Source organism: Pristiophorus japonicus, chromosome 2, assembly GCF_044704955.1.
Source record: "Pristiophorus japonicus isolate sPriJap1 chromosome 2, sPriJap1.hap1, whole genome shotgun sequence".
NCBI classification, from domain to species: domain Eukaryota; kingdom Metazoa; phylum Chordata; class Chondrichthyes; family Pristiophoridae; genus Pristiophorus; species Pristiophorus japonicus.
The window spans coordinates 113,149,682-113,168,863 of NC_091978.1; the positions used below are offsets into that span (position 1 = coordinate 113,149,682).

Here is a 19,182-nt window from a genome sequence, read left to right on the forward strand (position 1 = left end):
CATTTATGTGGCTTCCTCTAGAGAGACCTGGCTCCCTCTTTCTCCTTTGCTAAATATCACCCAGGAGGCTTTATAGGTCAATCTCAATGTAATTGTCGGCTCTTCCTTTCTGCCCCCACATAATATTCCCCTCCCTTCTTTGGCTGGCTCTGCCAGGTCCTCCAGTGGAAGATATTCTTTAAAAGTCGTTAAAAAAAATACACACATGAGTCATCCAGTCCAGCTACCTAACAGTCAATTATCTGAGCCAAGCACCTCCCTACTTATCTGCTGCTTCCCCAGCCTGCTGCAGCAATCTTCAGCCAGACTTAGCTTTTTAAAGGCTGCGCTCTAACTCCCTTGCACTTTACATGGGATTTGCACCACAGATCTCCCAATGGATATTTAAATTAACCAACCCAGCTTTTTAAGTTTAAACTGTAGGAGATCAGCAAGCACAAGTTCTAGCTCACGCATGCAAAATTGATACATTTGGCCCTTTATCTTTTACCATACATTCAGCAGCAGTCCCATTCTCAGCAGTCTTGGCCTTTCCTTTTGCAACAATGTTAATTCAATGTTCTTCTTCTGATCTTCCTGCAAACATGATTTCTACCTTCCCTGCCTTTTGAACCTCTCTGAGTATATAACCTCAAGCACACCCACATTGTCACCAACCTGCACTACACAGTGATATCCCACTGCCTGTACTCCCCTTGAGCAATATCACACGACATCAGCTCCTTCTGTATAACATATGAAGGTGAGTTATAAGGATTTTACCAACATTATTTGAGCCAATTGATTCCTAGACAGGGATAGACATCAGCATTGACCAATTGGGTTTTTAAAGCCTGTGGCTTGTTGGAGGAAGAAATGGCTGAAGGATGTAAAGAAGTCCTTTGAGGTCCTGGAAGGATGGGTTAAGTAAGGGAAGGTGCAATTTAGTGTAGATTTCAGGTAACTGCTTCTAAGTGTTGCAATAAAATTGAAGAGGGATGAGAACAAAGTTCAAAATACAATTCTGTAAAACTGCGCTATTTTGGGAAAGGGATAAACATCAAAAAAGGTTGTAATAAACACAGCACATGCGCTTATCCTTAGAATTAAAAGCTGGAATATTTATGGTGCCCTGTTTAATTAACACGACACATACCTATCAGGACTGTGGGGGTCCCTTGTAAAGCTGCTTAGTGCACTTTCACTGGTGTAATTGGTATAGTTTTACAGTTGGCGTAAAACTTTTCAGCTCATTAATATTAGCTAAAAGGTCACTGTGAGTATAAATCATTGTATTCATGTTGGCATTTTCAGTAGTATTAACGAACAGAGGGGGGGCCGAAATTGCCCCCAGCGGGAAATTGGGGAGGGCAAGTGGAATAAACTGAAAATGTTCTGCCCGGCAGGGGTCAGAGGGAAGAGCTGACACTTTAACTCTTGACACTTTGGGCCACTAATGGAGGTGGTATCGGGGCGGGATCGAGTCAGTTAAAGGGGAGGGATGCTGCGAGGCCCACGTTGAGCCCACTGGGCTACCAGGGAGGGTCTCGGCTGGGCCAGTGGCCCGGCACCCAAGAGGGGGTACCAGGCTACCTGTTGGCAGCCCACCTGAACTAACTGCCGCCATTGTTAGGCCGACTCAGGAGCCAGCCGACAATGGAAACGAAAGCGGCCGTGGCGGTGCTCCCTCCCCTTTAAGAGCAGCCGCATCACCCAGCCACAACGGATCGGCACGCCGTGCGCGGCAGAAACACGGGGCGCAGTGCAAACCCGCTCCTGCCGCCCCCGACCCGGGGGCAATTTTGGATGGGCCGGCCCCGCCACCCGCCCCCAGGCGGAAAGGCCTTACCACCCTGTTAACACCTGTTAGACGGGCCTTAAAGAAGAGGGCAATCCCGCCCCCCCACCCCAGGAACGTTTATCCAATATGTATTTAGCACTGCTGCAGCTTACCAACCAGGCAGCACATTATATCATCTGTACAGATTTATGCAGTCCAGACATACAGTTCTATTGAGGAGGACGCTAAGAGGCTGCAGGGTGACTTGGACAGGTTAGGTGAGTGGGCAAATGCATGGCAGATGCAGTATAATGTGGATAAATGTGAGGTTATTCATTTTGGGGGCAAAAACACGAAGGCAGAATATTATCTGGATGGCGGCAGATTAGGAAAAGGGGAGGTGCAATGAGACCTGGGTTCATCAGTCACTGAAAGTGGGCATGCAGGTACAGCAGGCAGTGAAGAAGGCAAATGGTATGTTGGCTTTCATTGCTAGGGGATTTGAGTATAGGAGCAGGGAGGTCTTACTGCAGTTGTACAGGGCCTTAGTGAGGCCTCACCTGGAATATTGTGTTCAGTTTTGGTCTCCTAATCTGAGGAAGGACGTTCTTGCTATTGAGGGAGTGGAGCGAAGGTTCACCAGACTGATTCCAGGGATGGCTGGGCTGTCATATGAGGAGAGACTGGATCGACTGGGCCTTTATTCACTGGAGTTTAGAAGGATGAGAGGGGATCTCATAGAAACGTATAAGATTCTGACGGGACTGGACAGGTTAGATGCGGGAACAATGTTCCCGATATTGGGGAAGTCCAGAACCAGGGGACGTAGTCTTAAGATAAGGGCTAGGCTATTTAGGACTGAGATGAGGAGAAACTTCTTCACTCAGAGAGTTGTTAACCTATGGAATTCCCTGCCGCAGAGAGTTGTTGATGCCAGTTCATTGGATATATTCAAGAGGGAGTTAGATATGGCCTTTACGGCTAAGGGTATCAAGGGGTATGGAGAGAAAGTAGGAAAGGGGTACTGAGGGAATGATCATCCATGATCTTATTGAATGGCGGTGCAGGCTCGAAGGGCTGAATGGCCTACACCTGCACCTATTTTCTATGTTTCTATGTGCTGCATGGTTAATGTTACAAATAACACTTTTGCGTTTATTCTGCTTATAGCTTGTGCATCCTACATGGATCTTGTGATAGTGCTGGATGGATCCAACAGTATCTGGCCTTGGGCACCAGTCCAAGATTTCCTTAAAAAATTAACAGGAAGTTTAGACATCGGCCCTGACAAAACTCAGGTAATTACACATTTCTTAATTTAGGCACTTCTTTTTGCCTTTGTAAATTGTGGCTTTACTAAAGGTTTGGATTTTACTATCTGTAAAATTCTTTATGTATGTCAGTATATATTTTATGACATTATTATAGGGATTGAATTACATCTGCACGCCAACTATTACCTCAGCCTCTAAAACTGCTTCACCTTAAGAATATTCATGGTCCGGACTCCCTGTGAGCAATTCCATAGAGGGTAGTGGATCTTGCCTGATGTTGCACATGTTACATCAGAGAATATGATCCCCCCTTTACCTATTCTTCTATCTTCCTGTTTCTGTGACTCTCTTTATCTCTCATTTTCTGTCTCTGTCATTTTTTTCCCGCTCCCTGTATTTTCCTTTTTCTTTTGGATGGGAAGTGGTGGGTAATGAGCAGAGTGTGGCAGGGAAGGATGTCACCAATGGTTGGAGGTTACATTCTCTATTGAGGGTTGTAGGGAAAGTGTGCCCTCAGTGGCTGCCTTCCTCTTGCCTGTTGCCATCAATTGTTCTTTTCCCTACTACTTTGTTTCCACCGCATTCCCTATTGATTTGTCTTCTCATTAACCCCCCCCCTTTCTACCACCCCTCACTCGCATTGCTGCCCCTACTCACTCCCATTGCTATGCTTAGCTCTTCCCCTTAGAACTATCTGATCCACCTCTCTAACCCTTTTCCCCCATCCCACCCCTTACTCTGCTGTTAATCCCCTCACACTTAATCTTCCATCAACTCCTTTTCACTTCGACTTGCTTCCCCCAAGGGCGAGTTGCATTTCAAAATCCACCTTGTGTATTTTTTTGAAAAATTAACTCAAATGAAGATGATCAAAGGCATTCTAGCCTAGAAATTCCTGGAGCCACGCGCTGCCACTGAAGGTGCAGTGAGGCAGGGCTTCCACCTGTCCACCTGCTGTGGCTCTGACCCTGGCCCTGGCCCAAATCCCAAGCACCCCTATTGCATAATAGAGGTGGGTACCCATTCCATTTACAGCACTATTGGGGCACTCACCCTACACAGGCACAGAACTTTGGAATGGCATCTAACTTCTTTGTGTTAGAGCCATAAACCAATGCAGCGTAAGATCTCCAAGGTAATGATTTTTGTCATGGCTCTTCTGTTTTGCTCCTTTGCTAATGGCAGTCAATCTGTCCGAGATTGATTGCTATTTTAAATGGCATTGTGGGGCTCCCACTTATGGCTGTTATACGGCAAGTCCTTGTGCTTGACCCAGGCATACTTACCGTTGGCTTGTGCAGAGGACAGAACTGGTGAGATTTCCAGCGGAGTCCAGCATTCCATCAGTCCTGCCTCTAAGTTTGATGTAGTCCCAAACAAAAGAGGCAGGATGAAAAGACAACTTTGATTTAACCACCATCATCCCTTTTGTCATTTAATCACTCCTGCCTTCCACCCTATCCTTTTGTTCTTTCTTCCTCTCCCCCTTTCCCTGCCATTGTACTCGGGGGCCTCTTATCAACAAGAGCAGGCATTGACGACAAGATTCAACGCCGCCAGTGCGCCAGTGCAGCCTTCGGCCGCCTGAGGAAAATAATTTTTGAAGACCAGGCCCTCAAAACTGCCACCAAGCTCATGGTCTACAGGGCTGTAGTAATACCCGCCCTCCTGTATGGCTCAGAGACATGGACCATGTACAGCAGACACCTCAAATCGCTGGAGAGATAACACCAACTATGTCTCTGCTAGATCCTACAAATCCCCTGGGAGGCCAGACGCACCAACATCAGCGTCCTCAACCAGGCCAACATCCCCAACATTGAAGCACTGACCACACTTGATCCACTCCGCTGGGCAGGCCACATTGTTTGCCTGACACAAGACTCCCAAAGCAAGCGCTCTACTCGGAACTCCTTCATGGCAAACGAGCCAAAGGTGGGCAGAGGAAATGTTACAAAGATACCCTCAAAGCCTCCACCTGATAAAGTGTGATATCCCCACTGACACCTGGGAGTAACTGGCCAAAGACCACTTTAAGTGGAGGAAGTACATATGGGAGGGTGCTGAGCACCTCGAGTCTCATCGCCGAGAGCATGCAGAAAACAAACGCAGGCAGCGGAAAGAGCATACGGCAAACCAGTCCCACCCACCCTTTCCCTCAAACAACTATCTGCTCCACCTGTGACAGAGACTTTGGTTCTCGTATTGGACTGTTCAGCCACCTAAGAACTCATTTTAAGAGTGGAAGCAAGTCTTCCTCGATTCCGAGGGACGGCCTATGATGATGATGATGATGATTTGCTTTAAAAACTGGTACATCTTTAACTTTTTCCAGTTCTGACAAAAGGTCATTGACCTGCAACGTTAGTCAGAATTTTGCCAGAGCTCAGAGGCAGGTCTGCTGTCAAAATCTAAAAGATTGATATGATGAGTGGCACAGCAGGATGAGGTCGAGTGTGGCTTTGCAGTAAAGTTTTGGGATCTACTGAGGTCATTGAAATGTTTGCGTCACTGCAGCCAGGTCCCCCTGATGACATCCCTGCTTGTGCCCTCCTGTGCCACCAGGCCGCGTTGGTGTCCTTGGAAGGTCTCTTCCACCCATTGGAAGAGAAGAGAATCTCCCTGCATGCTGTGACTCCCTCCTAAGCAGATGGAGGAAGTTAAGGGAGAGCCTGGGTGCAGCTGTGCACCTTTGTGCAGTGCTTGTCAATGTTTGCAGCACTTCAATGCTGCAGAACACTTACAGCACAGTGTCAAAATTAATGTGGACATGATCCCTTTAAGAAAACTGGCTGATGACACATCATCAAATGATGTCAGCAGACCCGCTTCCTTTAATTGGCCGAGAACCTCGCTGGGCAGGCTTAACAAGCCCAATCAACGGAAGATTATTTTCACAGAGCGGGAACCAGGAGCAAAGTCGCAGTCTCTCACCTACCTTGTCCACACTGGGTCCACCTCCGTAGGCGACATCGCAGCCGTTAACTCTGTTTCTCGCTCCACGGATATTGCCTGACCTGCTGAATATTTCCAGCATTTTCTGTTTTTATTTTAAATGTAACCATTTTATGCAAAGAATAGTGAATGTATGGAATGGACTGCCGAGGCAGGCAGAGGGTGCCGATTGTATCAATAAATTCAAGAGAAGTTTAGAAAAGTTGATGAAAATTTGACAGAAGGATGTGAGGAGTATCGTGGGATTTCCTGTCAGCCGTGTTGTAAAATGCATTCTACTTGCAGTGATCTGAACACGCCTACAGTTTTGGATCAGGTCATCATACGACCCACCCCCGCCCCTCCCCGATATGTCCCTGGAATGCACCTGCCTGCTGGCAAGTCTTTGTGCTTAATTAAAGGGGCAGTACTACTGCCATTTTGAAAAGAATGTATATGAAAAATTGTCTTGTATGTTCAACTGTAAAAGATGATTCCATTGATTTGATCCAAATAGGTGTCTATTGTACAATATGGTGAAGATGCAAGAATTGAATTCAAGTTGAACTCTTTCAAAACAACAGCCGAACTTGAACAGATTGCAGCAAGCATCCCACAAAAGCAAGGACAGGAAACAAATACAGCTCGCGGAATTGACTACGCAAGGTAATTTATGTCTCAAAGCAAGTTGCATTAACTATTTGTAATTGCTTATGAAAAAATAGTGCTGTAGTAATTGCCTAGAATATATCTTCTTTCTAATAAAAAGTTTATACTGGAAATTCAGAGCAGGTCCACCTACATCTAAAAAGAGAAAAGACAAGTTCAGGATACAGGTGGAGATCTTTCCTCACAACCCTCATTCAGCCTTTACTGTGGTTAAGTATGAAAATCAAGCATGATGTACAGATTTTCCTTCATGCCCTGATTCAGGATCTCCCACTTTCTATTTGTGTTTACAAGCAATGCCTTTGTTTAAATTTCCACACTGAGCTGACATCAGATCTACAATCATTTATTTACTTTTATTCATCATTTCCTTTCTTTGAATGTTTCCAATTCTTGTTACACATGTAGGACATGTGGGTTGCTGAAAACCTTTTCCTATTTAAAAACTATAATCAAATGATACAACTCAATAACTTTTAGTCCTTTGGAGACAATCCATATTATGTATATTTAGTTACCTAAAACACTAGCTGATCTGCTGTGGCATTGCTTACGTGTAGTCTGCAGTTGCAATGTTTAGCTGCTAACTGTCCCTTTGAGTCAATTGCTCAGGACTCTCTTTGAGGAAGGTAAGTAGGTCCTGAGATCAATTCAAGGCCTCTTCCCCTTGTTCCTTCAACAGCCTTTTTCGCCTATCTCAATAAATGAGTTTCTTTATCTTTTTGTATATATTTTTAAATATTATTCAGTTATGGGACTAGAACCTCCACTTTTGTGCTTATCGCCCAAAAAAGAGCGATATTTCCGGCGTGGGCGGTTAAAAAGGGTTTTAAGATCTAAGTTTGAGAATAAGTTTTAACTCTGCATTGATTGAAAGACTTGTAGATTACTGGGCAGTTATTTTGAATTTACATCGCTAACTTGTAGAATTCACTGAGCTAACTTGGGATCAATTTTCCCCAAAGCCATTTTTTGGCGTACTTGAAGAGTTGTGCCCGTTTTTTGGGGGCCCAACAATGCCAAAAGAAAATCAGCCAATTTTCCCGGTTTGTATTGTTCATTTTGGCGCCGCCTAGCCTGTCCTTCAACTTTGGGGGGGTGGAGCCTAAGATCTGTGCCAAAACGATCGGGTTGCCAGGGTAACAAGAGACACATTGCGGGCTGAGGTTGGAAAGTGAAACATACAACACATTCTGGCCAGCTCACAGCAACCTACACAAGCACCGTGCACATTGCAGCAGCATTCCAGCATTAAATCATTAAAGTGTTTATGCCAAAAGTCTATTCCCCCCCCCACCCCCGCCAGTGCCGGTTGTCGTTGCTAGCCCTGGCCGAAGGACCTCCCTCCTCCTGGTGCCGGGCGGCGCTCCTAACCCTGGCCGAAAGGCTTCCCTCCCCTGCCGGTGCCGTTTGCCGCTCCTAACCCTGACCGAATGGCCTCCTCCCTCTCTCCTCTCTCTTCTCCCCCCACCCTCGCCCCTCTCTCCTCTCTCTTCTCCCACTCTCTCTCCCTCTCAGCTGCTGCTGTCCGGGCCGTGGAACCTTACTCTTACCTGCGCCAATTTTCTTAACTGCCCAGAAGGTTTTTCCAGAGCGATCACATACGCTGTCCTAAGAAAATTGGAGTAAATCGGAGCTGGCCAAACTTGCTTAAATGGCCAGAATTGGCACAGGTGGCAGGTTACGCCCCCAATGACGCAAAAAAAACGAACCTAAAAAAATCGTAACTAACTGAGTTATGCTGGCACACAATCTTTGGGGAAACTTGGATATTTTAATTGAGGCCAAATAAGCGGCGCACAACAAAATAATGGCGCAGATAACTGGGGAAAATTGAACCCATGTTAAGTAAATTCCTTTTGTGCTTGAAAGTCGAGCGGGTTCCATTCTTTGCGTCCGATCACATCATTTTGTCATATTTTAGGATGTATGCATTCTCACCTCAAAATGGTGGAAGAGCAACAGCAACAAAGGTAATGGTTGTTGTAACTGATGGTGAATCTCATGACAGCAGCAAGTTACCAAAAGTGATAGCCGCATGTGAGAATGAACGAATAATCAGATTTGGGATTGCTGTAAGTAAAATGTCAACTTTATTTTTAGCAAATTAGATATCCATGACAGAAGTTGTAAAATATTTTATGCACTGAACAATAGAATCTTTCAAAAATACATTTTTCTGGAATTTCACTGTTCATTGCACCAGCCAAGAAATCAGCCTAGAAATTAGTTAGCTATGTCAGCGGACAAATGCTTAACATATTCATATGACATTGCTCTGTCAGCTATTTTAACACAGCTGTTAACCTATTTCTATTAAATGGGTTAAAACTTTGTTCAAATTGCAGACAAAGATATGTCATACAAACTCCTTAAACATTCATTGACTTATACTGCCAAATTTAATTTTATGTTTTACTGGCTTATAGGCTATAGTGTGATAAGTTTTATTACCAACTTGCTTTAGCTAACTAGCATTATTAGTATCACAAAACTGGAGTGAATGCAGAAAGATGGTAGTTTGGAGATGAAGAGAAATAGGTAACAGCTGAGATAAAATAACAGGCAGAAGAATGCCATACAAATGTGTTAAACATTCATTCACTATCACAAACTAATTCATAGTCAATGTTTGATGCTGACAGTCAACATTTTGGAAACATAGTCAGTATTGACACACTTCAGCAAAATATCTGAGCTCCCTCTCCCCACCATTCCCCTTCCACAGTCTAGTATACAGAGTCTGCTGGCTAATGCAATGGACAACCTACAACTATGCAACATTCCCTTGGAACCGCATTGAAGTGTCAGCCTAGATTAAAATTTAACTGAGACATGATCCCAGCAGTTACACCAGGACTGCACCCACTAGTGAGCTCTCCCACTGGCCCTGCCAAAGTATGCAGGGTCAGTGGGAGATTACCCTATTTGCATAGGGCTGGTAGGTGCCTGCTCCATTAGGGATGCATCTTGGCAACTCATTTGCCCCAGGAGGCCGCAAAATGCAAAGTTGGTGATTGGGCAGGGGTGGGTGTCGGCACCCACTCCCCTACAAAATGCCACACTAGTCCTGCTACGGACCAATGAAAAATTTGGTCTCACTTTCTCTTCAAGGGTCCGGGCCATGACTAAGGCCTGGACCTCCAACGTGAGCCCAATTTCACCATCTCTGAGGCCGGTACATCTCTGCACTCTAGGACAACAATCACTGAAGCAGTGTTTCCCATACCAAGGCCACTGGAATGCCCAGGTTTTAGTGTCCTAGCTCCTACCTTCAGTTGTTTCATGTCAGTGGCCGTGTTTGGAGTAACAGAAGGCTCCAACCTCAAACGTAGCTTCAGAAAATTCCCAGGCGAGGTTGGAACCCTCTGTGTTGCCAAAGAACTGTAGAATTCCATCCCCTATGTGCTCAAGACTTGAAGTGAGACCTGAACCCACAATCTTTCGATTCAGATGTAAGAGTGTTACCACTGAACAAAGCCAACATTCCAGGCAAGCTACATTTATAAATATCATTCATTGCAAAACCTACTGGAAATTTAAACAGCTGACAAAAATGTGCAATTTACTTTGATGTAATAAATTCAATTTTTGTTTTAATTTCATAGGTTCTTGGATATTACAATAGAGAGGGAATAAACCCAGACAATTTAATCAAGGAAATCAAGTCCATTGCAAATGACCCAAAAGAGAAGCATTTTTTCAATGTATCTTCAGAAGCTGCTTTAATAGAAATAGCTAGTGCCCTCAGAGAACGTATCTTTAGTATTGAAGGTAAATCTTTCTTTGTATTTTCTTCAAAGTATTTTGTGTTCTTATGTTTTTATTTTAGCCAATTGGTGAATTCAAATATGCAATCCATTTGAAGGCTTGCTATAATGATGGCGTGTGCAGATTTGGGCTCTAGGAAGGATGTTGAGGCAATAGAGAAGGTACAGCACAGATTCACTGGAATACTGCCTACTGCCAGGAAATACAAATACGAAGAAAGACTTGGAAATTTGGAGCTGTTTTCATTAGAACAGAAGATATTATGGGGTGATTTGATAGAGGTGTTTAAAATTATGAAGGATGGGACAGAAGAGATAGCAACAGACTGTTTCCAATGCTTGACCCATCTGAAGCAAGGGGGCAGAAATTTAAGATTAAATGTAAGAAACTTAAGCCAGAGAGCAGGAAAAGCTTTTTTACACAGAGGCTTGTGACACAGTGTAAAGCAGTATTGGAGTTCGTGATTGATAGTTAGTCATTTCAACATTCAAGAATAGGTTAGATAGATGGTTGAAGGAAAGGGGAATAAAAAGTGCTTTGGGATCAGAACAGGCACATGGGATTAAAACTACTGCTTGTGCTGAAGATAAACACCAACACAGATTGGTTGGGCCAAACAAACTTCTTCCATATTGTAATTCTATGTATTACAGCCCTGAAAAATGAAAATGAGCTTATAGCTACATAATGTGGTCAGAGCTACTACACAGTGCTCCAGATGCTCAGAATGAGAGGCATAGTCACAATGTTGGGGCCTTTCCCTTAAACATGTTGTGAGTAGCTGCTCTGCTTGTTTCCACCATTTACAAGGTTTCTTCACTGTGTTTCCAAAACTGAACTTGCTCAGAGCTTCTTAATGCTGTACCAAATCTGAACAGCGATGCCACTTTATGAATGTACACCTGGTGTGTGACCATAAGCACAGATTCATGCTTTCCTGGTAGCATCCATGATTTCATCTTAAGCCAGTCCATGGTGCCAATATTATTTCAAGGGCCAGGAAGTCTGGCTGGCTAGCTTCAAGCTGACCAAAATTAATCAAAGGTATGACAGAGATAACATGACATGACATTTCTATAAGCACAAGCAGATACATGCTTTATAGTTATATATTTTAATGTTTTAATTCTACTAGGGACAAGCAATAAGAATGAAGATACTTTCCTGTTGGAAATGGCACAAGTTGGATTCAGTGCACACTTCGTACCTAGCCAGGTATTAACTTTTTATGTGTGATTTTCTTTTTATGTGGTAGCCATCATGGTGAAGAATTAGCACAGGAAGTAAATGATTTGCTTTTGTTTGCATTCTATGACAGTAGGGGCATCAACAACAACTTTTATTTATATAGCGCCTTTAACATAGTAAAACGTCCCAAGTCGCTTCACTGGAACGTTATCAAACAAAATTTGACACTGAGCCTCATAAGGAGATATTAGGGCAGATGACTAAAAGTTTGTTCAAAGAGGTCGGTTTTAAGGAGCATCTTATAGCAGGAAAGAGAGGTGGAGACTTTTAGGGAGGTCTTTTTAGAAAAATGTGATAATACAATGCTACACAGTGATCAACTCATTGAGTGCGGTTTGTTAGTTGTGTACTTTATTCAAGATTAACATCCTTTTTTCAGGACTTGCTGATATTGGGAGCAGTTGGAGCTTATGATTGGACAGGCACAACTGTTCATAAATCATCTGGCAAAACTACTATTTTTGCCAAGAAAATTTTTCAAGATATTCTGCAAGATAGAAATGACAGTTCATACTTAGGTAAACTTTAATTTTAGTTCCACTCATTACAAAATCAGGGTTCTGCATTCAGTTTCACACTCATCAATTCAACTTTAGGGCAAATAAGGTATGTACCATTTTTAAGATGTTCGAAACTGTGAGCAAAGTTTCCGATCTGGTCATAGAAGCCAGTGGCATTGCCAGGCATAAACATCAACATGCACTATATAGAAGGTTTATGCTCGTGAAACCCCAAGTTCCTAATCTCAGCCGAGCTGCCATAAATAGTTGTCAAGCTGAATCCAGACACTCCCCAGAGGACGGGATGGAGAGGAAGAAAGTAATTCCCAAGCTTTTCTTAAACTCACCTCCTAGTGGCTTGATTCAGAGTTGCAATGATCAACGCTTTGTCCATTACAGGTAATTGTTTAGAACTTAACTTTTGAAATATATAGTGGGGTGATGTTTCTGTCCGGTTCACCTGAGGAATGGTCTGTTTCCAAGTGCAAAGAAGAAAAGGGGGCAGATATCCATGATGCCAGGTCTTCACCCCTTTATATTGCCCACAAATTTCTAGAGTTACCTCCCAAGATGGAGGTCTGGAGTGTTTGTGGTCACCACCTTAATGAGAAAGGCAGGAGGATAACCAGCCTTCCTTATTCTCCCCCCACCCGACCAGCTCATTGAAGGATACTCATTTTGTAGGGCTCCCAGAAGAATTGGGCCTTAGGCCCTGCACCCTGCCTCTCTCTGATTAAAGGATCGGAGAGGGGCATACAGCAAAGGCCAGAGGACCAGAAAGGATAAGTCCCCTTTTCTAGGACAGGAGCTCAGTGCTGGAGTCTTCTGGCTGGCTGTTTTTTGGACAGCAGCCAGAAGGTCCTTAGCCAAGCAGCCATTCCCACCGCTGTCTAGGCCTGTCAGGCTGCAGCCGGTGCATATCCATGCCCTTTTCCGTGCGCAAGGCCCTGCCAAGGGGCAGCATACATCTAGACTGATAATCTGAATCCACAATTATGGGTGGGTTCTGATCAGGGCAGACTGGGCAACTTCAGCTACACTCAAGTGAACTAGTATTCAGATGCACCTCAACCTGCTTACAGGACAAAGCTAAGTGTTAGATTTTATAATGATAAATAAATTAAGCATTTAAAGCTCAATTTAAGTATTTAAATATATATATTACACTTTGACTCCCAACAGTATTTTCCCTGTTGATATATTACTTGTATTTTCATTCACAGGTTACTCTTTAACATCACTGGTTACACCAGATTCTGTGTTCTATGTTGCCGGAGCACCGCGCTTCCAACACACTGGCCAGATAGTCATTTACACAGTTGGATTAAATGAGGAGGTGGTAATTAAGCAGACACAAAAAGGAGAACAGGCATGTACAGTGCTAAACCCATCTTTTTCTTTCAAATTCTGATTGACCTATTGTACAATTCCATTACTTTCTACTTTTATTGGAAAGAGCAAAGACAATGATACCACAATATGACTGGATTTGTTTTTGAGGAAAGGAATATTAAGCTGATTTATTAGAAAGCTGAACATAGCATTCTGTTACATTTGGAAAAATATTGCATTGATTCAAATTTCAGTCTATGAAGGCAATAAAAACCAATCTTTATCAGCAAATTACATACGCATTACAAACTCCAGCTCAATCACAGAAGCAACATTGCGCCAGAAGTGGAGTAGGAGCTTGGTCCTTACATAGAGTTGCTCACATTGCTGAAGAAGAATAGGAAAGATTTTTCTCCATGGATCTGGGCCTTTGACAGCTGTGCTGTTTTCCCTTCACCAGGCTATTTACAAACATTGGGCATGGTAATTATCTCCGTGGTGTTCTGGTCCCTCTGTTCCTACGCCCCCATTTGGTACTGCACATGTATACTCGATCCAGTCACTCCGCACTCGATCCGGTCACTCCACACTCGATCCGGTCACTCCCCACTCAATCTGGTTACTCCCCACTCGATCCGGTCTGCCCACACTCGATCCGGTCACTCCGCACTCGAACTGGTCACTCTCCACTCGATCCGGTCACTCAGGCCCACACTCGATCCGGTCACTCCGCACTCGATCCAGTCACTCAGGCCCACTCGATCCGGTCACTCCGCACTCGACCCGGTCACTCAGGCCCACTTGATCCGGTCACTCCGCACTTGATCCAGTCACTCAGGCCCACGATCCAGTCACTCCGCAATCGATCCGTTCACTCAGGCCCATTCGATCCGGTTACTCTGCACTCGATCCTGTCACTCAGGCTCACTCGCTCCGGTCACTCAGGCCCACTCGATCCGGTCACTCCACACTTGATCCAGTCACTTAGGCCCACTCGATCCGGTCACTCAACACTTGATCCGGTCGCTCCCCACTCGTTCTGGTCACTCAGGCCCACTCGCTCCGGTCACCCCCCCACTCGCTCCGGTCACTCCACACTCGCTCCGGTCACTCCACACTCGATCCGGTCGCTCAGGCCCACTCGCTTTGGTCACTTAGGCTCACTCGCTCTGGTCACTCCACACTCGCTCCGGTCACTCAGGCCCACTCGATCTGGTCACTCCCCACTCAATCTAGTCACTCCACACTCGCTCCGGTCACTCAGGCCCACTCAATCCGGTCACTCTGCACTCGATCCGGTCACTCAGGCCCATTCGATCCTGTCACTCCATACGCGATCCGGTCACTCAGGCCCACTCGATCCGGTCACTCAGGCTCACTCAAGCCCATTCGATCCAGTCATTTCCCACTTCATCTGGTCACTCCCCACCTGACCCGGTCACTCAGGCCCACTCAATCCGGTCACTCTGCACTCGATCCGGTCACTCAGGCCCACTCGATCCAGTCACTCCATACGCGATCCGGTCACTCAGGCCCACTCGATCCGGTCACTCAGGCTCACTCGCTCTGGTCACTCAAGCCCATTCGATCCAGTCACTTCCCACTTGATCCGGTCACTCTCCACCTGACCCGGTCACTCAGGCCCACTCGATCCGGTCACTCAGGCTCACTCGCTCTGGTCACTCAAGCCCACTCGATCCAGTCACTTCCCACTTGATCCGGTCACTCAGGCCCACTCGATCCGGTCACTCAAGCCCACTCGATCCGGTCACTCAGGCCTACTCGATCCAGTCACTTCCCACTTGATCCGGTCACTCCCCACCTGACCCGGTCACTCAGGCCCACTCGATCCGGTCACTCAGGCTCACTCGCTCTGGTCACTCAAGCCCACTCGATCCAGTCACTTCCCACTTGATCCGGTCACTCAGGCCCACTCGATCCGGTCACTCAAGCCCACTCGATCCGGTCACTCAGGCCTACTCGATCCGGTCACTCCCCACTCGATCTGGTCACTCCGCACTCGCTCCGGTCACTCAGGCCTACTCGATCCGGTCACTCCCCACTCGATCCGGTCACTCCGCACTCGCTCCGGTCACTCCACACTTGATCCGGTCACTCAGGCCCACTCGATCCGGTCACTCAGGCCCACTCGATCCGGTCACTCCCACTACATCCGGTCACTCCACACTCACTCCAGTCACTCAGGCCCACTTGCCCTGGTCACTCCCCACTTGCTCCGTTCACTCAGGCCGACTCAATCCGGTCGAGCAGGCACAGTCCCAAACGAACTCGGGGTGCTGGGGAGAAGGACAGGAACTCGGGGAGAGAAGATCAGGAACCTGTGGGAGCAGGGAGCATGGTGAGAACAGTGGGGAGGGAGGCAAGAATATGATCCATGTCTAAAGGAGGGGGGTGGGAATGAGAGCAAAAACATGATCCAGATGGGAAGACAGATCACATTCTCCCACCCACTGTTAGCCTGCATCACGTTCCTCCACCCCCACCCCCTTTATACCTGCACCACATTCTCCCCTACGCCCACGCCCCAGACCGCAGTGGTTCAAGAAGGCAACGGTTCAAGAAGGTAGTTCACAACCACCCTCTCATGGGCAACTAGGGATGGGCAATAAATAAATTAATTTTAACAATTGAGAGTCCAACCAACAGGCATAACGTTACATTTATGTGTATTTGCCGGACTCGACTATTCCAGTGTTCTCCTGGCCAGCCTCCATCTTCCACCCTCAATGAATTTGAGCTCAAACAAAACTGCTGCAAGTATCCGATCAATCAGCAAGCCTCATTCACCCATCGCCCCTGTGCTCGCTGACCCTACATTGGCTCATAGTCCACCAATAACGTTCTCGTTAAACTATGTGACCGCGCAGCTGTCTGGAGGTCCCCCGCAGGCCACTTACCGGCTTTTGAATGGGAGAGTGTGCGCATGCGTGAAATTTTGAGTGGGTCGGCAGCCGTTAAAGGGACTGTGTGACCTTAAAAAATTAGTGGGAACATTGTCCACCAACACCTTGATTTTAAAGTTCTCACCCTCGTGTTAAAGTTCCTCCATGGCCTCACCCCTTCCTAGCTTAACTCAGTAGTGTGAACGCTGTGACTGTTCCTAACTCGAGAGGGTGAGCCCTGTCTGTTCTCTGAAAGCAGTAGTGTTAGCATTGTGAACTCAGTAGCCTGTCTGACAAGGACTGGATCAAATTATACATTCCAGACAAACTTGTTGGACATATCTTGTCCTTCAAGGAGACCAATCAGAAATCTAGGCTTGTCCTCCGAGGGGCCCAATCAGAAATCTGGTGTTGCAAATACACGCGACCAACACGAGCGGACTCCAGGCACAGGACTACTCACTGGGGACAATTAATTGAGATGCTGTCTGGCCTGCTGAGTGTTTCCATCATTTTCTGTTTTTATGCTGCAATCGGGGTCCTGATGCTTTCATATTGTCCAGGTTGAGGGGAAGTTAAGTAACAATTCCTTGCTTGCCTCCATGTCTTCAACCTGCTCTCAAGGAGCCATGCACCCTCCAGTCGATGGGAGTCCGGCAGGTAATAGTGCCAATTTTTGACTGACGCCACTTTGCTGAGGTGCCCAATAAGCAGATTCAGAAGAAAATAAGGCAGGAAATCCCCCACCTCCCTTACCCACCTCATTACAGTACAGGCAGGAAATGCGCCCTCACCTCTTTATAATGCATGCACTGGGCCTGCTCCTATTACAGGGGCAGGCCTAGTCATTATCATGAAAATATCCCAGGAAGTGCCAGCGCAGCATAATGGGTGGGGAGACCTGACGCAATGGATCTTTGCTGTTTCCTCAGTCCTGCACCTGGTGCAAGGCAAAGTAAAATCTATGGTAATGTAGAAAAAATTGCTGTTGCGTTAATGGAGAAAATAAAAGCTTTCATTGGGAAGAAAAGAAAATGGAACAAATGCACAGTTGGAACCTAATAACTGAAAGTTAAAATACTTAACCTACTTGTATACAATTGAAATTTTAAAATGAATGACATCCCTGTTATCTTTTTAGCTTGGGTCTTATTTTGGCAGCGTGTTGTGCTCTGTGGATGTTAACCGAGATTCACTGACGGACGTACTATTGGTTGGGTCACCTATGTTTATGGGTCAACACAAAAATGAGGAAGGAAGAGTGTACGTGTTCTCTGTCAATAAGGTAAAAGATTTTTCTACTTAATTTAAGATCAATTTGACCATTTGAGCAGAAGCCTCAGTGGAAACATGGTTTATGCCAGCAAAATCCTTTAATCTGATTTATCCGAAAAAAATCCCATGAGAATATTGCCCAAACTTTTACACAAGCATTCCATTTATACTAGCATGCCTAAGGGCAACAAACTTGCAGCACAGTAGCAAAACATTACTTGATAATGGTAGAGAAACACTTCTGCTTAGTGTACAACAGTTCAATAGATTTTATTTAATAACACTCAAAGAGTACTGGATGTAGTATTATCTGAGAGTAGATAATTGGCTGAAAACTGTACGACCAAGAGTACATGGCATTGGTTCAAACGGAAATGTAAAAACTAAGGTAATATGATATTTATACTGTAATGAAAAATAATAAGGTGCAGAAGAGTTTTTAAACCAAAGAATTGAAATGGCATATATGCTGCACTAATTATATACAAATAACAATGGCCTTGAAATTTGTGAACACCACAAAAGCTGCTGGTGGCACCGCAGTGGAGTGTGGGCCACCAAAAATAGTGGAGGATCAAAATATTGGTGCTGGGAACTAATTAACATTAACACAGCTCTAAACTCACTGTGCAATGCTGTCCTGGTGGCGTTCATCCCGGCAGGAGGCCCCAATGCACACTGACTGATGTCACCCTCTCTTTATTTACATCCCCAGGGCCAGCGTATAGCAGCGCTAAGGCCCTCACCAAAATGGCGGCCACCGAGTTCCGCACCAGAGAAAGGTGCTGGAATGGTGGCTGCCATTTTTTGCCAGGAGAGCAGCGCAAATGGGTGGCAGTAAGTAGCCCAATTTCTGGGCCATTATCTTTGAAGTGTGTATTTTTATTTGTGCAGTGCATCAACATCAATACAGTCTAACAGAGTAAGTGTGTAATTTAGCAGGGTAACCTGGAAAAGAATGGCATGTTAGAAGGACCAGTTACCGGTAGGAACACTCGATTTGGAGCTGCTATTGCTGCTATCTCTGACATCAATCTGGATGGTTACAATGATGTTGCAGTTGGAGCACCTGTAGAAGATGAACAACATGGAGTTGTGTACATTTATAATGGATATCAAAGAACAATCCAACCAAAACATACACAAGTAAGAGCTTCCTGATCATTCTAAAGAGGTTTCAGGCTAAACATTTAAGCCTGAGACATTTTGTTTTATTAAAGTATTAGCTGAAATCCTTACTTTTGGTAGTTTCTAGCAATACATTTGTTTTTAAGACATTTAGTCCTGGGGAATGAGACACGTTCTATTTCAAGCACCCTGTCTCTATATCAACCATTCTTGAGTAAGATGTAGTAAGATGGAGGTTTTAAACTAGCTTGGCAGGGTGATGGGAACCTGAGAATAGATTCAGTAGGGAGGGGAGTAAAGCTGGAATTGGAAAGCAAAAATGTAGAAAATGAACTTGAAAGACAGAGGAAACAAGGGCCAGAAAGTAGTCAACAAGGAGGTCTGACTGT

General features: G+C 45.3%; 1 protein-coding gene across 2 annotated transcripts in view; it reads left to right on the forward strand.

Annotated features, from left to right (window-relative positions):
- Window positions 1-19,182, forward strand: part of LOC139240204 (integrin alpha-2-like) — a 233,106-nt gene that overhangs the window by 115,782 nt on the left and 98,142 nt on the right. Inside the window, exons 6-14 of one of the 2 annotated variants that reach the window (XM_070868661.1) lie at window positions 2,930-3,057; window positions 6,485-6,633; window positions 8,561-8,711; window positions 10,245-10,410; window positions 11,543-11,622; window positions 12,035-12,173; window positions 13,379-13,524; window positions 17,532-17,675; window positions 18,605-18,811. In XM_070868661.1, coding sequence (XP_070724762.1) covers window positions 2,930-3,057; window positions 6,485-6,633; window positions 8,561-8,711; window positions 10,245-10,410; window positions 11,543-11,622; window positions 12,035-12,173; window positions 13,379-13,524; window positions 17,532-17,675; window positions 18,605-18,811 — 1,310 coding nt within the window. The remainder of the gene's footprint in view (window positions 1-2,929; window positions 3,058-6,484; window positions 6,634-8,560; window positions 8,712-10,244; window positions 10,411-11,542; window positions 11,623-12,034; window positions 12,174-13,378; window positions 13,525-17,531; window positions 17,676-18,604; window positions 18,812-19,182) is intronic. The other variant, XM_070868671.1, reaches the window with a different exon arrangement.